Here is a 22,782-nt window from a genome sequence, read left to right as displayed (position 1 = left end):
AAGACACTCACAGTAAGATCACCTAGAACTACGTAAGGAGACAACATAAGGGAAAATTTAGTCTACTCATACCTGTATTGGGCTTGAAAAAGTTCTTGTACAAAAGTGCTACAGACAGGAAAGGATGGTCCCTCAGGCATCATATCAGTCTCTGATGGTGGCTTAAAAAAAGAAAGTACAATTTCATGGATTAGAAGTACCAATTTTTGAAGATGACCCTGAAAAAGTCACAAATGTTCTTGACTTCCTTTATAAGCTATGTGTCAGGTCCAGATGTCTCAGTGAAAGGCATCTGCTAAAGGAACCAGAAACCACCTGCCAGGATGTGGGTCCCATGGACTCATGTCCTACAGGCACTCCCACAGACCGTGTTATCCCTGTCTCTCCACCCCATCCAGGCAGTCAGGCAGTTCTCCTTCCCCAGGATGCTCCAATCTCCCTCCAACTCTCCAAGTCTTCCTCCAACCTCTTCTAGGAAATAATCCTAACCACTTCAAAAGGACCAATTCCCCCCATGTCCAAATTCTCTAGCACTTATTAGCTCTTCATTTTGATGCCTAATCACTCTACTTCATATTTTACTCAACTTTTTCATGTCCCTCCACCTAACAATTAGTTACTGACCATCTGCTACCATGTACAGACAGCACTGTAAAGGCCATTAGGATACAAAGATAAATAAGACACAGTGCCTGACCTTTAGTAAGTCTCAAGTTGATGGGAGAGTCAGCCAAAAGCATATAGTCATATGACAGTAAAGAGTGTTCAGGCACAAAAGGACCTTGAATCAGAATAATTTAACAATTTACCAAAACCAGAAATTTAAAATTTGAGGTAAAGAGCAGAACTATCAAAAACTTTAAAAGTTGTGAAAGGAAGGCAATTCTTTATTTCCATTACATAAATCACTTTACCCACATTAAGGCTACATGCACAAAAACTGAGAATGAATCACTGTTTCTCAGTAAGAACATTCTAGGGGTTCAGTTCCTACACTCAAATCCAATCGTAACAGCAGAGATATCCATGTGTTTCCTTTTGATTGTATATTCATTCCAGTGATCTACAGGCTATGTGTCTCACTGGAAGAGAAAGCAAACTTGTGTTTTAAGAACAGTTTAGTGAAACGGAATTACTTAAATTTTATCTAAAGCTAGTCATACGTGCAAATGTGTCCCCTCTCACTAGACTAGAAGCTCCCTGGAGACAGCGTCTCTGGTATATTACACCGCCAAGAAATAGTAGTAAACATGGGGAAAATCCTCTAAGTATCCATGAATTTTATACTCACCCAGAGCTTAGTCAAGTTCACCATACTAACTGAACGCAAACTGCAACAACTCCTCAGTGGAGCTCTGGGAGAACCTACACTCCCCTTACTCCACTCACCAAACGGCCACTGAGCACCCTGTCACTGATCCTGACTGCCCCGGTGGGGTGGTACCCTCACCTTCAGAGGAGGCTGCCCACTCTGCTTCACAGCATGATTGAGGTCTTCGTGAACTCGGTCCAAAAGCCACAGCAGAAACTCCTGGGCATCATGCTGGGAATTTCCCCGATATTGCAGTGCATTCTTCGACACAATACTCTATACAGGTAAATAAAACAGCATGAATAGTTGTGAGTTCCTAGCTTTAAAGATAAAAACTATTCATAATCCCAAAGAGGGATGTAAGATCTCAAGCGTGTTAGAGAGTACTTCCCAGAAAGAAAGCAATGTAAAAAGCCCACCCCCAGAAACATGTACCAAAAACTTTTAAATGTACCTACCCAACAATCCTACTTTTAGGAATATATCTAAAGAAAACCATCAAAACAGCATGTTAAGACTTCTAAGAAGATATTCACTCATCAGGCTTTATAACAGCAAAAAATTGGTAATAACTTAAACATTTTAAAAATGAGAATTGGTTAAATAAGTAACATAGTATTATATTATAAACTAAAGTATAAAATAAACAAGTCTACACTAACATAAATGATTGAATGAATAAATAAGTGGGAGAAAGAGACAAATCTTCCTTACAGAAGAATGCTAAATAATTTATGACAATAATCCCCCCTCCCGGAGGTAGACCTTAACCCCCCGCCTTGAGTATGGGCTGCGATAGTGACTTGCTTCCAAAGACCACAGTATGGAAAGAGGGGTAGCCAGTGAAAGGTTGTTAAGTGAACTGCTTAATTAAGATCATGGGCTCAGAGCACATAGCCTGGGTTCAAATCTCTGGCCCACCACTTACTATTTGGGAGGCTTGGGCCTACTCTCCTCCAAAGTAAAAGGATAATAACGATTTAGTGTAATGGTTAAGTGAGAATGCATGCAAAATATTTCACATGTAAAGGAGATATAATAAGCACTCAAATTTTAGCTATGAGTATTAAATCTGGTAGTAGGGAGAAAAAAGGAAAGACAACTGCACAACGGGAGAGCAGTTAGGAGACAAAATGGTGAGGCAAGAAATAATGAAGGTCTAAGCTAAGGCAGTGAGGACAGCAAGATGAAGACATATTTGACAGAGATTTAGGAATTGAGGCAGTAGAATCAATAGGATTTGTGACCTAACGAATGTGAAGAATGAAAAAGGCGGCATTAATGTCACCCGGGTGTCTTATCTGGATGATGTGTCACTGGTAGTACCCTTCATCAAGACAAAATACGGGGCCGGCCCGGTGGCACAAGCGGTTAAGTGCGCACGCTCTGCTGCAGCGGCCCGGGGTTCACCGGTTCGGATCCCAGGCACGCACCGACGCACCGCTTGGCAAGCCATGCTGTGGCGGCATCCCATATAAAGTGGAGGAAGATGGGCACGGATGTTAGCCCAGGGCCAGGCTTCCTCAGCAAAAAAGAGAAGGATTGGCATTGGATGTTAGCTCAGGGCTGGTCTTCCTCACAAAAAAAAAAAAAAAAGACAAAATAAAAAAGGAAGATGTCTGGGAAAGAGGGTGACGAGTTTCTGTTTGAATCCACTGTATTTAAAGTTCTGTGGAACCTCCAAGTGAAGTATCTGGTAAACAACTGAAAAATACAGATCTGGGACACAATGGAACAGTGTGGCTAAGGACAAAGATCTGGGAATCAGCAGATGGTGATAGTTGAAATCAAGAGTATGGCTGAGATTGCCCAGACATAATCATGAGAGGTCATGCCAGAGGACAGAATCCAGAGGATACTATATTTAGGGGGCCCCTCAAAGGAGACCAAGAAAAAGCCATGAAAGATGTGGCAAGAAAATGAGGAGAATACAGTCTCAAGAGTCAAGAGAAGAAAGTTATAGAGGAGAGAGTGTTCGATAGTGTTAAAATTGAAAAAATGATAAAGTAGGTCAAAGAACTAAAAACTGTCCGTTGTATTTTCCAATTAAGATAATGATAATAGAGATGAAAAGAATGGATACATTTGCAATTCAGTTATGAAGAAGAACCATCATAACTTGATGGTCAATTAGATGTGAATGATAACAAAGTTGATTTACAAAGATTCAAATTTAGGAAGGAAAAATCAAAGGGACACAAATGAGAGAGAACATGGAAGTGTCACTGGTAAAACTTACTAAGTGAATAAAGTGAGCAAGGGAGAGGAAGGACCCTCACAACAATCAAGGTTTCAAGTGACTGGAAGGATACCACTTGGAAGCCATCTCCAAAACAGGTACACAAGAGGAGGAACAGATGTGGGGGAAAGTCTTCACTACACTACAAAACTTCTCCCAGAAGTCAGATGCCACTTGAACCACCAAATTCAATTCCTTTCTTAGTCTTCACCTTCCTCAATCTCCCTGTAGCATTTTATATACTTGACATCTTTCTTCATCTTGAAATGGTTGGGCTTGTCGCGTTATGTTCTCAGTTAGGAGAATCAAAACCAGAGCCATTGGTATGGACAGTGGAAGAACGTGAGCTACAAAAGAAAGGAGATTTCCTAAAGAAAAATGGATCAATAAAAAACTCAGCACTAGCAGCACTGTCAGTTATGTATCTGCCTCTGGATGGAAGAGAAACAGGTAACTGGTGACAAGTGAGGTTAAGTCTGGTGCTCAGGAAAGACATCTGAGCTGGAAGGTTAAATTAGAGCGGCCATACGCTGATGGGAAAAAAAAGTTCTCAGCTTATGCATCCTAAGAAACAAATTAGCTGAAATCAAACCCTTCATTATGTGTCAAAGTAGATATCTAATACACATTGTCCATCAAATTTCAAGGAGGAGACGATATTCAATTCTTTATCAAGACTGCATTAAATGTTTATGCTTCCTGCCACTACCACTTCAACTCATCCAGCACGTATCCACCAATCGCTATGCACAAGGCACCGTGCTGAGGCTGCTCAACAGGACTTTTGTTGGGCACACCCAAACAGGCCACAGGACTTCCACAACCCTCTGTAACTGGGGCAAAACCTGCTCTGGGTCAACTCCATCCTAAATCACTATATCAGAAACTAAAGGAAATTTTACAGAAAACCTCACTGAACATACTCAAAGGCTCCTCTTTCTGCCTCTTTTTCCCCCTTCACAATGGTGACTTCTCACTGCAGAAACCCAAAGCACTGTTTACTTAACTTCTTCCCCAGACAAAACAGAACATGGAGTAATCTAATAACCATCCTTAGTATGTGTTACAGAAGAAAGAAAAATAGTGGGAGTCAAGAAACCTGGGTTCAAGCCCTGGCTCTGCCACAAACCACTGGTTATCTCAGGCAGCGCACTGAACCTGTGATTCCGGGTTTATAAAACAAAGCAATTGAGCTGGGCCATCGATGGGACACTCTGCCTGGCTTCCCAAATCTTCAGCCAAGCTCTTCTCCTAGAGTCCCAGCAAGTGATCTGGCTTTTGTTTTGGGCCACATCTGCACTGCTTTGGTTTGTCTTAATGATTTTTTTTATAATTAAACCTCAGTTTATTTGAAGTCCTAAAATTAATCCTCCTGCATTTTTGTAGTTTTAAAGCTGTTTATCATTGGAATATGTCATCTGTAAATAGAAGCATTACTACAATCTGAGAAATTATTTAAATTTGTCACTTCTATGAAAAATAGAATATAAACCTTCTTAAAGTTAACCTTACATATCTGTGTCTCTTTTATAGAATTTGGGCATGGTGTTTGGAAAAATATTAAACTAAGTCTATTGGTTTAAATCCTATACATCCTATTATAAATAAATTTGACCATCACTCCAATTTTCCCCACAGCTGGGATGATCCTTAAGATCCAGTTACTAAACAATAAAGTAAAAGTCAAAACATATTTGTAGGGCTTTCAAGTTTCATAAAATTTCTCTTTACCCTTCAAATAAAACATTAAGGACTACAGTACAAAAAGAACTTTTCCCCTTAAAGAAAGGAAAAAAAGAAAGGGTTGGAAACACGGCCCAGAAAAGAAAAAGAATGAAATCTATACAACCAGAGCTGTAAAATCAGACACGAGGGTCTTTCTTTCCATACAGCGCTAGTAAAGAAGCAGCAGAACCCTGGGCTCCAGGGAAAGGACAGTAACTGGTTCAAGCCACCCTTTACCTGAACCCAGGAAGAAGACAGAGCAATGACTTCCTCCCACGGGCAACGGTCATGGCCATATCGGTCTAACATGACGATCAAGAGCTGGGTTACTCTTTTGGGAAAAAGGTAGCTTTCTGAGACTCATCAAACCCAATCATCACCCACTCTCCTTGATTCTATGCCAGAAGACACGGAGAATTTATTTTCAGTGATTCTGGGTAAGAAACAGAAGAACTTTGGAGAACAAGAGTGTTGACATTTTAAGAGAAAGATGAAATGTGAGCAGCAGGGTTCATACACGGTAGCTAAAAGTGAAATCTGGTTTCTGGACTGTGCTGGAAAGAACAGAATGATAAGCACCTGCCTTGAGAAAAGTTTCATCTTTTGAATCTGACTTTCTGGACACCTACTAAGTTGATGAAGAATAATTAACTAAAATATAGGGGATGCAATTGGTGCAAACGGATGAATACTGTAAAAACACGTATGACCATGAAAAACAGTGACAGAGAAAGTGTCCATACAATAGTACTCCACACCAGGGTACAGAAAGTAGCCATGCCCCCAATAGGGCTCTCTGTGCCCTTCATCCTTTCTTTCCCCCTCATATTCACCTCTGGTGGGGAGGTCTTCTCACATAACAGCACAAATTAGGCTGAGAGGCCCTCAGTATTAGCCAGCTGTGGCAACAACCAGCCCTTGAAAGAGACTCTAAGGCCTCTAGACTTTCTCACACACTTTCCCTATGCCTGGAAAGCCCTCCACTCTCATCCGCTAAATGCACCCCCTCACTCTCCTTCCTCAGCAGGATGGAGCAGGGACCCTGGTGGGAGAAGAGAGATAGAAAAGGAAGGAGGCAAAAGGAAAGGTGCTTCCATCTAGCATGGAAAGACAACTCAATGAGCACAGTGGAGAATGCCATGCACAACCTGTTCATGTGTTCATGTTTGGCCACACGGAAAACTCAGTTATTTCTGGTACAGAGCTCCTTGATCCTTACAGACAGAAGGGCCTAATACAGGGTAGCTCAAGTACAGGCGTCCCTTGTAGCCAAGGGACATGATCCAAACTCAGGAACTAAATGGATTTGGACAGCAAGGGATATTTGCACAGCTATAAGATTAGCTTTAGATATTATTAAACAAACTCACATGTACCACAAAGACTTGGTGGCAGAGACTCATTCCTGAAATAAAGACTAGGAAAGAGACAAGATAGATATGTAAATACAGATATATCGATATATAGATATATATAGTCTAAAAGAAAAAGCTGTAATAAAAGGGCTGAGAAATGGTTACTGCATCTCAAGAAATTATAATTAAGGGTGGAAGTACGGTCAAGGGCATTAGGTCCAGGACAAAAGGGAGAAATATAAAAAGGAATATACCAGAAGTGGCTCAGCCAGATGAACAATGAGCAAAGATTTCCCAACAGATCATAAAGTTGTACAGGTAGAAAAAACAGCAGCAAGAGAAGACCGCCAAGTATTTGAACCATGGTTGGAAGTTTCTGTTAGAAACCCAACAGAAACCGAAAGACTGGATTCCAAACATTTGGGGTCAAGACCTCTTTCCACCACCTTTTACTTAACGTGTGTTTTCTCTGAGCCTTGGCTATCTTTGCTGCATAAGGGGGAAGACGATACTTTTTTAAAAAGATTACTGTGAGGTTTAAATGAGATCAGAAAAACATTTTATAAACTCTCAAACTCTACACAGCTGCTACTACGTAAGTTTCAAAAGCCAAGAAAAAAGAAAGGAATTACCCTGTGGTACTACATGATCCTGGAAAACGCCAGCGAGAAAGAAAAGGAGAAAATATCTAAAGCACTGGTCCTCAACCCTGGCTGCACAGTACAATCACCTGGGGAAATTTTTAAAAAATAAAAACCATGTCATGGCAGGAGCCCAAAGATGCTGATTTAATTAGTCTATGGTAGCGCCTGATCATTGCTATTTTTTTTCAAGTGTGTTTTTTTTTTTTAATGATTCTATTTCTAATGTGAAGCTAAGACTGAGAATGAACATGGCCACAGTGGAAAAGCTCTGAAGTTTCAATTCCAAAAGCATTAAAACTTATGGGAGGTTCTTTTGTCATAACTGTTATTATATCACTTATTACACTGTATTTTATTCATATCGCCAGGACATAATCTCATATCCGTCTCCACCACTAGACAGTAATCAGGAAGGTCTTATTCAATATTATTTCCCCAGTATCTAGCAAATACAACACTTGACACAAAGAGTAATAATAATAATAACAGTTAATATTTGAGTGCTTATAATGTATCAGGCACTACACCAATTATTTATAGATATTATTTCCTATAAAATTAATCCCTGTAAAATTTCCTATCCTATAAAGAATCATTATTATTATTTACAGATGAAAAAACTCAGGCTCAAGAGAAATGAAGTAACTTGTCCAAAGTTAAAAAACAGCCTTAAAACATTTTTGTCCATAATCCTTCTTCAGTAAATGATTTTTTCCCTTACATGACTCAGGATGATACAGGGCTTGAGGTTCTTCATTCTGAACGTCAGTCCTCAACGCAGACATAGAACATGTGCTGGAGAGTTTAAACTACAGCTGCACCAAGCCTGAGCTTCAGGGAGTTTATTTGCTTTTAAATAAATCCCTGTTAATCAGTGTTTGTTTTGTCGTAATTTGCATTTTTTCCTATGACTGAAATATGGCCCAGAAACAAAAATGCAGTTTATCTAATTGAGATGTTATTATTTGAGGTTAGTAAGGAGGAATTTGGACTATGTCAGAAGATCAAGTTGCAGCATGTGAAGAACTGTGTCTCACTTTAGTGTCCCAGGATGCTAGAGAGAGCAAGAGAGAGACAAGGATCTGGCCGTGGAGAACTGCATCTGTCTCATCACCTAACGTAAAGGGGAGTGTTCTTCACCTTATACTGCTCAAGCCGCTCTGCTGGTGCAGATGAGTTCTGATCCCCTCCATCCTTCCCAGCACACTCTAATGGCCAAGCCTAGTCCGCCCCAAGTTTAAAGTCAGGTGGGGTCACCAAAATGTGTTTATGTATCCAAGCAAGTAACTCAAGAGCATCTTCTTTTTGGCCTCCTTGTCATTTTCCAACACAATCTAAGATCCTTCCTAACTACAGTAAAATACAGCCTTTTTTTTTTTTAAGGAGGAAGCAGGGTAAATTTTGTCTTACAATCAAAAAAGTAAACACCCAGTCCTGATGTAACTAAAAGGTCATCATACGGGGAGTGTAATAATCTTCAACAGCTAAAAGTCAAAACAGCAAAACTGGAAAGGCCATCTAAATATCTAAGAAATTATTATATATTCCTACCACAGAATACTACAAATGTTTCAAAGTTTCAGAAAATATCAATAAATAAATACATAACAAAATTAAGTGGAAAGAAGATACAAAACTACCTATGCACATGACTTCAAACTTTTAAAAAAACATTTTTAAAGGCCTTTTTGTCTTTTATCATTCTCAATATACCCAAAACACTAACGGCCATTATCTTAGAGTGGCAAGTTTTAGGTGATTTTTCTTGTTTACACGTTTCTGTATTTTCCACGTTTTCTTAAACGAATTTGTTGATAATGATAACCAAGGGGTACTTAGGGGTGATCTTATGATAACACACCCTGGCATTTTGCCCAGGGAACCCAAATCTTATGCACAGAAGACAGGGCTGGCAAATCAAAGAATATACCTTATTTCTAGCTGAGGCTTATTTCTAGCTGGCCCCAAATCCCAGAGTCAGGTTGCACTACGCTGAGAATTTCTTTCTTCTCTGCTAGACAGACCTAGGGAGCCTTAAACCAAAGTCCTCTGCCTATATTAATTCCAAACCCAAAGCCCAAACCAATCTTTGGATCTTACCAATGAGGGGAAAAAAGTGACAGCAGCTAGCATCAAAGAAAAATGAGGGAGAGAGAGAGAAAAAGAGAGTTTATGCCTACAGCCACCCACCAGAGGCCTTTTTAGGCCACTCTGGCTTGCCAGGTGGGAGGTGAAAGCTTAGCCCTAGGAAGAGAAAAAAACAACAGCAGCGTCAGCTTCCTGACAAGTGGAGGGAAACAGAGGAGGAACATGGGCCTGGCTTATGGACTCAGCACATGCCCTACTCACCAGCACAGGGGCCAATCAGTGTTCTAAGTGGCACTCCTCTTGGGAATGGAAGTGAAGTAACCTACACATCCCCGGAAGTGGAACAGGGTGGGAAAGACCAAGAAGTAGGGAAGGCATGAGGTCAAGACTTGAACTACCCCAAGGCCAAACATACATATATTTCTTCTGTAATCAGTGTGTGTGTGTTGATACACACACACACACACACACACACAAAGAAGCAATGTATACATCCTCTGGACTTGAATATATCAGTATTTGATGATAAACAGATCTAAAATGTTTTTGACCAAATGGCCAATTTTATAAAGGGATTCAAAATATTCTGGAAATAATCTTGCTCTGAATCAATATTCTGTTATTGCATTTTGATAACTGAAATATCAATCAGTAGTAACCAAGAGACATTACTCATAAGCAGATAGAGATCCAGCAAGTTTCACTATAAATTACGTATTCATACTGCCATAAACCCAGAGTATTCCCAATAAATTTTAACTGGGTAAAGATGCTTTCAAGTCATGGGCCTGCCGTACCACTCTTCTCCACACTCCACACTGTGGTCAAGCCAGACTGACGCCTAAGCCACACACAGGTGTAGTCTCCAAATCAATCCTGGCCTCCACCAGGTCTTTCAACTCGCACCACCAGAATCGGAGTGCAAAAACCAACACAGGGCCAGCCCCGTGGCCGAGTTGTTCCAGTTCCACGTGCTCCACTGTGGCGGCGCGGGTTCTTGGGTTCAGATCCAGACGCCAACCTACACAACTCATCAAGCCATGCTGTGGCAGCAACCCACATACAAAACAGAGGAAGACTGGCACAGATGTTAGCTCAAGGTAAATCCTCCTCTGGAAAAAAAACACCACACAGATTCAAGCCTCCAACTCATCCTGGCTCCAGGGTTTCCTAGCAAAGTACAATTTAGAACCTTCCCAGCCTAGGCCTGGTCTGACCTGCCCTAATCCTGACCAATTCTAGTGTGTGCAGGCCTTGGTTATCTGCCTTGGAATGTGAAGGCTACACGGAGAAGTGCGTGAATACAGAGATAACAGACAAAGAGAAGTCTGTGAAGTCAAAACAGGGTAAATCCCTAAATTATCAAAATGTTACTATCATATAGGTATACTCCCACTTCAAAGAATAGATGAATGCAAATTAAAACAATAAAATGTTATTTTTCCACTTATCAACGTAAGATTTCTTTTTTGCAACAGTGGGGTATGACAGACATTCTTACACGCTGCTAACAGCACAGTCCTTCTGTAAAATAAAGTAACAATATGATTTAAGAAGCTTCAAAGTAGATAACCACTGACCCAGGAATTTCAGTTCTATATATCCTAAAGAAATAATCAAAAAGTGAAAGATTTATGTAAAAAATATGTTCATTGAAACCAGAAACCATCCAAAAGTAGGTTATAGTACCTTCATGATCTGAAGAGTTTTTGTGACAAAAATTACTCATAATACAACATGAAACGAAAATCACATAATGCAAAACAAATTCACAGTTGTATCCAAATTATGCTAACACACAAAAAAGGAAAACAAAAAGCAATATGCCAAACAACTTCTATACATTTTCAATTTTCCTTTTTCAACTTTTACATATTTTCCAAGTTTTCCACAACAATTTAGACATTACTTTTATCAAAATAGATGTTATCTCATAATGAATTTTAGCAAAAGAAACCAAACACAAAAGAATATACTACACTTAATGTAAATCAAACTACAACGAGAGACTACTTCACACCCACTAGGATGGCTGTATGCAATAAAAGACAGACAATAACAAGTGTTGACAAGGATGCAGAGAAACTGGAACCCTCACACACTGCTGGTGGGAATGGAAAATGGTACAGCCACTGTGGAAAACAGTTGGGCAGCTGCTCAAAAAAGTAAACAAGGAATTACCATACCACCCAGCAATTCCATTCCTAGGTATATACCCAAGAGAAATGAAAACATATGTCCACACAAAAATTTGTACATGAATATTCATAGCAGCATTATTCATAACAGCCAAAAAGTAGTAACAACCCAAAGGTCCATCAACAGGTGAAGAGAGAAACAAAATATGGTATACTCATATAATGGAATATTTTTCAGCCATAAAAAAGAATGAAGTGTGATACATGGTACAACATGATGAACCTTGAAAACATCATGCTAAGTGACAGAAGCTAAATGCAAAACCACACATTGTATGATTCCATTTATATGAAATGTCCAAAATAGGAAAATCTACAGAAACAGAAAGTAGATTAGTGGACACCTAGGGCTAGGAGGTCAGGGGGCAATGAAGAGTGACTGTTAATGGGTGTGGGATTTCTTTGGGGGATAATAAAAATGTTCTAAAATTGATTGTGGTGATGGTTGCACAACTCTGTGAATATACTAAAAACCATTGAATTGTACACGTTAAATGGGTGGATTACTTTATATGGTATGTAAATTACAGCTCAATAAAGCTATTTTTAAAAAGAATATATACTTTATTATTTCATTAATAAAATTCAAGAGCAGACAAAACTAATCAATGGTGTTAGAAGCCAGGAGAGTGATTACTTTTGGGGAGGAGGGGGGGGGTAGAGTTTGGGAGGGGGCAAAAGAGGGAGCTTCTGGAGTGCTGAAGACACCCCCTTTCTCCATCTGGTTGATACATTATCACTTTAGGATTTAGGATTTACCAAGCTGTACACTAATAATGTATGCATCTTTCTGTATGTATGCCATACTACATTAAAAAGTTAAACAGTTGACTACAAAAAGGAAAACACTAAAGTTTCTTAATTTAGCCAGACTCCCAGGCCCTAACTCAGTTTATTTAGTCTTTTTAGAGCCGATTCTATTCAACTGGTTACTTAACTAGAAGCATATTAGAAACTGCGAAATATAGGAGTGAGGAAGTAGGAGGTATAGGCTCCCAGGATAAAGCAAGAGAAAACTAAGGAAGGACCATGAAGGAAGATGGTGGGGAGGGAGAGGGAGTATTATAAAAGCAAAATGAGAATTCAAACAATATAGCAATCCAGGACTATATGTAAGTCCTACAGAGTCCCAGTAGCCCCAAGAAACCTCCATATTACAGAAGAAGAGTGCAACGGATGATGCTCATAACAAAGACTCTAAATCACCAGAGAGAGAGTAAAGTAGTCCAGGATTCTCTCCCTGGGAAAGTGGGTGTGTAAAATATGCTATCAAGCCATTTACCAAAAAAAAGTTAAAATTTTAAAGACCAATGTTCAAATAAATAATTACCTGGAAAGTAACTTACATAGAAGACTTATTCCCTCAAAAGGCCAGATGAATGGGTTATTATTGTGTGATTCAAAAAGATTGTACAATGGCAAGACAATGCCACAGAACATATCACACTGAGAAGTACCCTCTCAGGGGACTCGGGGGACGGAGGCCTCAGTGAGTCATCTAGCACTATAACACTGCAGATTTAAACACCACCCCTGCAAAAACAGTCTACAACTCAAGAGGTCAAAACCCAGAGCACATACGCATCAAGGGTGAGCTACGGAACAGTTAGAGCTGCAAGGCCAGACCCAGAGCAATGCTGAGGTGGGACACGTTTCTCTTTAGCACTTAACTGCAGTGCCTTCTGCAGGATCCTCCACATCTTCCTACCAGGGTCCCTTTCCTATGTCCCAGGCTTGCTCTTGCAGGCCGAGTGGGTGTGTGGGCAGGCTGGCTGGTTGGTTTTTCCTGCTAAAATATTTCCATCACTCGGGTGTAAAGGAACCAATGGCTGTTAAACATCACCATCTGTGAGGTTGATATTGCTGTACAGCAATGAAAAGGAAAATAAGGAAACTGAGGCTCAGTGCCCAGCCCAAGATCTCAGCTGCACCAGGATTCTGAGTAAATTCAAAATTCATGGGTTCACAGATTTTCAAAACAAAAGGAGCAGACCTGCACCTGGCTGCCCTCACCCTCCTCCCAGCACTGTCCTCTGATGCTGACAGCCTAAAGCCTGAGAGAGAATAGAGTATCACCAGGAAGCAGGTGGGGGCAGTTACAACAGCCTAACCAGCTGCCTGACATCACAACAGACCCTCAGAGAGTAATGACCAAAGGTCTCCAACCTAACTAACCCTTCCTCCCGCTGCATATAAGATAAAAAGCTGCCAATGCTCCTCTCTCTCCCGCCTGCAGGGGAATGAGGCTACTCTCCTCTCTCCTTCCTTCCTTCCCGTCACTATTAAAATCCTGAAATCATTAACTAGTAGTTATTTCTCACAAGTTGTTGCTTTTAAAGGAGTTTGTCTTTTCTTTAGCTATTCTAGTTTATTAAAGCCTCTAAAATGAGGGAGATTTTCCAAGTTGTCACTGCCCTGTTAAAAAGGGACTCATTTTAGGGTAAGATTAAAGAACATTCCTAGTTAAGGTATCTTTATAATTACTAGGAACCCCTCTGGTCAGGAAAGAGGTTTTCACTATTCTTCTTCTCCAGCAATAGAGAGCTAGGGACCTCAAAGAAAAGGCTGAATTTCCTTCCCTACAGTTTAAAAACAGCCTTTCTCTGTCCCCCTCATTGCTCAAAGAAGCAGATACAGAAGTTAGTTCGCTGCTCCTTCACTCACTCATGAACATGCACACAGGGACAGGACCAGTTACCATCGGGAATAAAGAGAATCACGGAATTAAAGGTCTGTAGAAATGCCTGTTCCTTCATTGGTAAAACACAAATAATAATATGTGTATCTACTTTACAATGTCATAAGGAATAAATAAAATATCCACTGTGTATGGCATAGGGTAAGCACTCACATGTTAGCTATAGGACAAAAGCAAGATAGAGAAAATTATGTATAGTGTGCTACCATTTATCTAAATAAGAGGGAAAATATGAATACACACGTATTTGATTATATTAAAACAATAAAAGAATATCATAAAATTTAGGGAAAAGGGTAGGGTGTAAGAATCAGACAGAAATGAGATTTCTTTGAATAGATCTTGTTTTGTAGATTTGACTTCAGGCCATATATTTTACTTTTTACATTATTATGCAACAAAATTAATTTTAAAAAGCAACGCTTCAAAATCAAAAACAAAAAGAAACAAATCTAACTATGTATCCAGTTGGTGACAAAGCCATGTTGAGAACTATTCTAAGTGACTTTAAAACATAGTAATTTGACTATTGAGTTCTACTAAGTCATATCCTACGGACAAAAAAAAATACCAGAAGTAAATCTTAAACCTTTTTCAAATACTCATAGTGTTGGTGGTAGTATTAGGATTATTATTATGAGACTTATGAATGCACTGTGGGATAATGCAAATGAGAATTTACACTGATGTTAAGAATAGGATTTTCAGCATAGGAGAAGGAAATACAAATGTACTATCAATGACGTTAAACTGAAACTCTGAAATCCTGAATGGAATTATCAATATGAATTCATGATTTATTACATCTTTAAAAGAAATTACACATTTCATAGCTCTGTCTACTTAGAAGACAGAGAAACCACGTGTACCTCTAGTGCCCAGATAGTGGTCTCTCAGTACCACGGGCCAACAAAAGGAACCAGGGCTCCTCAAAGAAATGACTGATTCCAGATCTGAGGCAGGAAACATATAAGCTGAGCCTGGAACATAACTTCCTGCATTCTGGTTTGACATCACAGACTACTAGTATCATGTCAAAAGGACTTGGTAGCCAACTTGTCCCAATGGCCAAAAATGGGACAATTCGAGCATTAATAAGGTTAATAACTGTAATTGACCAAAACACATCAAATATGCATTTAAATCCATGAGTTTATACAGTTACAACAAAAACTCACCCATTTGGAAATCAAGTAATTAGTCTGAAAACTGGAAAAAAAAGGGAAAAAAATCAAGTATTTATCTTGCTTTTCTTCTCTAAATTTACTTTGGGGTAAACAAATAAGTGACGACGGTAAGAGTCTCTATAGAAGTGTTCCAGCTAATAAGTTAAGAAGGAATGTTAAAATATGACAGCACCATTTTTTCACTCTCAACGAACTAATGGATCAAGGAATAACCACTGATGACTGCTAACACTACAAGAGACAAAACCAGACATTATAAGCTTCCTGATGGAAGTTTACAACACCACTCACAAACTGGTTTTACCAAAAAGCAGGCAGGGGGGTAAAAAAAACAAAAAAAAACAAAAAAAAAACCCTGAATCTCATTAAGCCTGTACATCTAACTACCAACTTACAGGAAATACAAGGACAGAAGAACATTTTAATTCAAGCTATAGGAATACAACAGGCAAAATCAGACTGGGAAGCTCCACAGTCATGCTCTTCAAGGTACGATCCACAGACAGACGCCAGGTGAGTGTGAACTTCTGTGACCAGTCCACGACAAGATAAGTACAGAAGCTGAGAGCAAGCATTTAGAAACATACAGAGAAAATTAACAGTAATTTTATGTCTATTGAATCTAACAATTTTTTTAATGGGGCTGCTTTTATGTATGCCTGTTTTATTTCATTTTTCTGGAAAGGTTAAATGCCGAGCTAAGAAATTTATACCACATTTTGTAAATAAAAGAAAAAATAAAGGCAATTTTTTAAAAGAGAAATAATGTAATTACAGATAAACTTTAAGAAGATTAATCTGGCAGCAATAAAAACTGACAATTGGAAGAGAGTTTAGAAATGGGGAAGGGTATTCAGGTGGCCACAGACTTGAATCAGCACCTCCATTATCACCACCTACCGTTTCTGGAAAACTTTCTATGTGAGAGTTTCTATACTAAACCCTCACATCTTCTCATTTAACCCTCATAAAAACCATACAAGGTTGGAGTTCTGGCTCTGCTACTTACTAGCACTGAATCCCAATATCCTAATGCTTAAAATGAAATAAAAATGCCTCTTTCACAAGGCTGCTGTGAAAATTAAATGAAAAAACTGTATATGAATGTACTTTGCAAATGATCTGGCTCCACACAAATAAATGGTATTTTCATTATTATGATTATTATTGTTTCTTAAATCTCCTGAGAATCAGACAGCTCTGCCCTGCTCTTAAATATTACAAGACCAAGAGTTAAAGTCAAAGAATTTACTGAGCTGGTGATAACCTTACAAAGGTTCCTTACAGTAGAAGCAACAATAGTATTTCCCGACCAGTCCTATGAAATCTTCTAAAGCATGAACTGTTGGTTTGTAGACACAAGTTTGGTACCGTCCAAGCTCAACAACTGGAGGGAAGAAGCAACAGATGTTCGGTGACTGGTCAATTCCTCCAGGAACTGCCACAGTCTGTGGCATAAAACAATGATTTCTAAATAGAGAAAGATCACAATCAAATGAAAGACAAGATATCTCAATGTGTTCCACTGCAAAAATGTTGTTTGTTAAACATAAAAGGTCATTTGAGGAACAGCCAATGCACAATTAATTAGCAGAGCAAACAAGAATATTTTTGAAGGAAAAAGCCACAGAGGGCAGAACTTTAAATTACTCAGTTTTGAATGATTTCTTTTCCACTACTGTATATAAAAGGTTTTTCTGTGGAAACCATGAGGTCATTGTTTTCCAGAGTCTTTACTATAGGAAACAGCTGTGGGGAACTACACAAACAGAGAACATTGCCCTATTTAGTAGCCCCTCATTGTGACAAGTGGATAGATGGGGACAGGAAAAATCCATCACATCACACACTAATAACAAAACAAAAGCGGCAGAGTCAAACTAAAAACGTTCAGCCACACAAAGGAAGACGTAAAACAACTAACTCAGGACAAGCATCTGTATTACTACATGTGTATCGAAGCATCCTTATTACTACAACTGTATCGATTTAAGATAGATTTCCATGTTTAGACCAGATCAGCTCATTTCCTCTTCTTCTTTTTTTTTTTGTGAGGAAGATTAGCCCTGAGCTAACGTCTGACGCCAATCCTCCTCTTTTTGCTGAGGAAGATTGGCCCTGGGCTAACATCCATGCCCACCTTCCTCTACTTTATATGGGATGTCGCCACAGCATGGCTCGACAAGCGGTGCGTCGGTGCACGCCCAGGATCCGAACCTGTGAACCCCGGGCCGCCAAAGCAGAGTGTGTGCACCCAACCGCTACACCACCAGGCCGGCCCCAGATCAGCTCATTTCTACATGGGTCACCAAAAACTTAAACGATTCACTTCACATGGTGCCTAATATATGATAGACATTCAACACATGTAACTTAAAAAAAAAGAAAGTTTTCCTAGGACTCGTATGTTCAAATATCATGTGACCTGTCTAAACTGAACTTATCCACCCACCTCCAGAACTGTGTTCCGTTCTGTGCTTCCAGTCTTGAGGAGCACCATCCCAAGACACCCTGTGTCAATATCTCAAAGTTATTTCCATCTCCTCCTTCTTATTCACCCTTCACACACCCATAAAGCTGCCAAACACTGTCAACTCTGCTTCAAATATACATTTTACATATGTTCAAAAGTCAGAGGAAAGGAGCAGTAGATAAGCAAAAGCAAAGAAATAAACTGAACCCAGCCCGATCCACTATGTGGTATGTGACTCTCTCTTACAATATCACCCAAGACTCTGCTTAAACTTGCCAAGTGATAAAAATGCTATTATGTGAGGCAGCTCATTTCATTTTCAGACAACTTGCTCAAAAAATTCTGTATACTGAGATGTGCACCCCCTTTTCCAATTTCTCCCCCCCTTTCTCAAAGCTTCAAGTCTAAGAGTGATCACAGTCCTCAAGCGAGGTCTGACCCATGTCCCCAACAGAAGTGGCCCATCACCAGTACATGTAACATTTACAACTGAGGCTGGTCTGCAAGCTGTGCTCGCCCGTGGCATCTTCAGCTCAGATTAACCAACACATTGTGCACCTCCTACAAACCAATGCTGAATAAGACAGACTCACTGCCTTCGTGGGACTTACAATGGAGTGGAGGAGACAGACACGAACGGGTTTAAGCAACAGAATGTTCTTGCCCTTGAGAGGAAATTTTTCTATGCTTTTGACAGTCATACGACACGGGGATTATCTGATCCTTGGAAGAATGTATGAGTAAATCCATCCAACCCTGTTATCTTTTGGGAGAACAAGCTGTTCTTTTAATAACTCTTTCAATGTCTCCCTCAGTTATCAGTCGATTCAGGCTTTCTTACTGTAACACTGTTATTAGTTTATGTTTTGTTGAAAGTTACTAATTTTAGAGGCGAGGCAGGCATTCCACAAAGATAGTTATTTGTCCCAAACTAATGTAGATATTTAACACTAAAATTCACACAGGATTACTATGTTTTTTGAAACCTGACAAAACGATTCTAAAATTTGTCTGGAGAACCTTTAAAGAATAGCAAGATAGCGCACTCTAACCCAATGTACTTAGAAGTTTTCTGCACTGGTTTTAATCACAGTTAATACTGCAAAACAAAAATAAATGTTTCACAGTGGAAAAAAAAATAACATGAAAAGAAGAATAAGCAACAATGCCATGTGGTACCAATAAAAGTATTGATGAAAGAGAAGACAAAATGCAGAAACAGACCATAAAACCCTAAATATGAAGAAGGCTTTTGTAAACTAGCAGGGTGACAATAAGGTTGGGGTGACAATATCAGTTAACACTGAGCAGTGACGGTATGCCAGGCCCTCAGTCAAGTTTTTCTCTTATTTGTTTTTAAAACAACCAAATAAGGTAGATATACTCTTATCCCCATTTTACAGATGAAGGAACTAAGCCCAGAGAATTAAGTGCCCAAGGTCCTCTGGCTAATAAGTGGTGCAGCCAGGATGTGAACACAGGCAGTCTGGCTCCCCAGCCCAGGCTCTCAGCCACTCACTATACTATACAAGATGGGAAATTGCAAACCTTAAAATAAATTCCCACTTTACACATGCACCAAAGTACACTCCAAACTACTGAAGAGATAAATATTTTCGAAAATAGAAAAAAATTAACAAAAAATAAAATAGAAAAATTATCCTCTATGCAAGAATAACTTTTTCAGCTATACAGCAACAAAAGCAATAAGAGAAATGGACAGGTTCAAAAATATAAATTAAGGGGCCGGCCCTGTGGCATAGCGGTTAAGTGCGTGCGCTCCGCTGCTGGCGGCCTGGGTTCGGATCCCGGGTGCGCACCGAGGCACTGCTTCTCCGGCCATGCTGTGGCGGCGTCCCATATAAAGTGGAGGAAAAAAAGCACAGATGTTAGCCCAAGGCAAGTCTTCCTCAGCAAAAAGAGGAGGATTGGCATGGATGTTAGCTCAGGGCTGATCTTCCGCACAAAAAAAAAAAAAATACATATATATATATATAAATTAAAACCTTCTATAGTACACAAAAGTAAGAAAACTAAAAGAGCAAGAGACTGAGGGAAATACCTACATCAAATGTATCAAGGGCTTAATGAAGTTGTTGCCTTACACACATCTACACTCTGTAAAGAGCTATTACAAAGTTTTAAAAAAAGAGAAGAAGCTACAAAATCTCAATAGACACCATGACCAAGTGGGATATATTCCTGGAATGAAAGGAGGTTCAACATATGAAAATCAATCCATGTAATATGTCACATTACGAGAATGAAGAAAAAATACCACATGATCACCTCAATTGATGCAGAAAAAACATTTGACAAAATTGAACACTCTTTCAGGATAAAAACTCTCAACAAACTAGGAATAGAAGGAAACTTCCTCAATACGATAAAAGCCATATCTGAAATGCCCACAGCTAACATCATATTCAATGGTAAAAGACTGAAGACTTTTCCCCTAAGATCAAGAAACAAGACAAGCATGCCCACTTTCACCACTTATATTCAACAGAGTATTCGAAGTTCTAGCCAGAGCAACTAGGTGAGAAAAAGAAATAAAAGGTACCCTCATTGGAAAGAAAGATGTAAAATTATCTCTGTTCACAGACAACATGATCTTATCTGTAGAAAACCCTAAAGAGCCACAAAAATCTGTTAGAGCTAACAAATGAATTCAGCAAAGTGCAGGATACAATATTAACACACAAAAACCAGCTGCATTTCTATACACTACTAATGAACAATCCAAAAATATATATATATTAAGAAAACAACTGCATTTACAAAAGCATCAGAAAGAATAAAATACTTAGGAATAAATTTAACCACGGAGGTGAAAAACGTGTACGCTGAAAATTACAAAACTTAAGTGAAGGAAATTAAAGAAAACATAAATAAATGGAAAGACATTCCATGTTCATGGATTGGAAGACTTAATATTGTTAAGATGACAATTCTACCCAAAGCAATCTACAGATTCAGTGCAATTCCTAGGAAAATCCTAATAGCATTTTTTTGCAGAAAGAGAAAAGCCTATTCTAAAACTCATGGAATCTCCAGGGATTCCAAAGCCAAAACAATCTTGAAAACCAAGAATGAGGTTGGAGGACTCAGACTTCCTGATTTCAAAACTTACTCCACAGCTAGAGCAATCAAAAGAGTGTGGTACTGAAATAAAGACAGACATACAGACCAATGGAATAGAATAAAAGGCCCCAAAATAAACCCTCACATATAAGGTCAACTAATTTTTGAGAAGAACACTGAGACCACTCAATGAGGAAGAACAGTAGTCTCAGTAATGGTGCTGGGAAAACTAGATATCCACATGCAAAAGAATGAAGTAACCTTACCTTACACCATGTACAAAAACTAATTCAAAATGAATCCAAAACCTAAGAGCTAAAACTATAAAATTCTTAGTAGAAAACAGAGAGAGAAAACTTCATGACATTGGATTTGGCAATGACTTCTTGGATATGACAACAAAAGCAAAGGCAACAAAAGAAAAAAATAGATAAACTGGACTTCATCAAAATTAAAAACTTTGTGGGGCCTGCCTGGTGGCGCAGCAGTTAAGTGCGCGTGCTCCATTTCGGCGGCCCAGGGTTCGCAGGTTCAGATCCCAGGCACGCACAGACGCACTGCTTGTCAAGCCATGCTGTGGCAGGTGTCCCACATAAAGTGGAGGAAAATGGGCACAGATGTTAGCCCAGGGCCAGTCTTCCTCAGCAAAAAGAGGAGGGTAGGCAGATGTTAGCTCAGGGCTGATCTTCCTCACAAAAAAAAAAATTTAAAAACTTTGTACATCAAAGGACAATATCAAGAGAGTGAAACAACAACCCACAGAATGGGAGCAAATACTTGCCAATCATATATCTGATAAGGGATTAGTACCCAGAATATATAAAGAAGTCCTACAACTCAACAGCAACAAAAAAAAAAAATCCAACTCATAAATAGAGAAAGTACTTAGACATTTCTCCAAAGAAGATATACAAATGGCCAGCCAAAAAGCACTTGAAAAGATGGCCCAAGTCATTAGGTAAATCATTAATGACTAATGATCATTAGTCATTAGAAAAATACAAATTAAAACCACAATGAAATACTTGACACACTAGGATGGCTAATATAAAAAAAAAAAAGGAAAATAACAAGTATTGGCAAGGACGTGGAGAAACTGGAACCTCAAGCATTGCTGGTGGGAATGTGAAATGGTGCAGCCATTGTGGAAAACAATTTGACAGTTTCTCAAAAAGTTAAACATAGAATTACCACGATCCAAAAAAAATGAAAACAGGGACTCAAACAGATACTTGTAAACCAATATTCATAGCATCATTCCTCAAAATAGGCAAAAAGCAGAAACAACCCAGGTGTCCATCAACAGATGAATGGATAAACAAAATGTGGTATATACATATAAAGAAATATTATTCAGCCATAAAAAGAAATGGAGTTCTGCTACGTGCTACAACGTGGATCAATCTTGAAAACATTATGCTAAGTGAAAAAAGCCAGACACAAAAGGATTTTGTGTATTGTGTTGTATAATTCTAGGCATATGGGGTACCTAGAATAGGCAAACACAGAGACAGAAAGTAGAATAGAGGTTACCAGGGACTGGAGGGGAGTTATTGCTTAATCCACAGAGGTCCTGTTGGGGATGATGAAAAAGTTCTGTAAATGGATAGAGGGTGATGGTTGCACAACACTGTGACAGTCCTTAATAACCACTGAGTTGTACTTAAAAGTAGTTAAAATGATAAATTTTATGTTATTTATATTTTACAACAAAAAATAATTGGAAAAAAAATGCCAATAGACAAAGGAGCAAGGAATGAATATAAACCGATGATAAAT

At 39.1% G+C, this 22,782-nt stretch overlaps 1 protein-coding gene across 2 annotated transcripts in view; it reads right to left on the bottom strand.

The window, feature by feature from the left end:
- The window catches only part of USP31 (ubiquitin specific peptidase 31), a 63,712-nt gene that overhangs the window by 32,412 nt on the left and 8,518 nt on the right, over positions 1–22,782 (bottom strand). For both annotated transcript variants that reach the window (XM_058569867.1, XM_058569866.1), the window contains exons 2-3: positions 1,451–1,588; positions 73–161 (exon numbers count right to left, since the gene is read on the bottom strand). In XM_058569867.1, coding sequence (XP_058425850.1) covers positions 73–161; positions 1,451–1,588 — 227 coding nt within the window. The remainder of the gene's footprint in view (positions 1–72; positions 162–1,450; positions 1,589–22,782) is intronic.

The sequence above is a fragment of the Diceros bicornis genome, chromosome 26 (genome assembly GCF_020826845.1).
Source record: "Diceros bicornis minor isolate mBicDic1 chromosome 26, mDicBic1.mat.cur, whole genome shotgun sequence".
Classification (NCBI taxonomy): Eukaryota; Metazoa; Chordata; class Mammalia; order Perissodactyla; family Rhinocerotidae; genus Diceros; species Diceros bicornis.
This window is presented reverse-complemented; position numbering and strand designations above follow the sequence as displayed.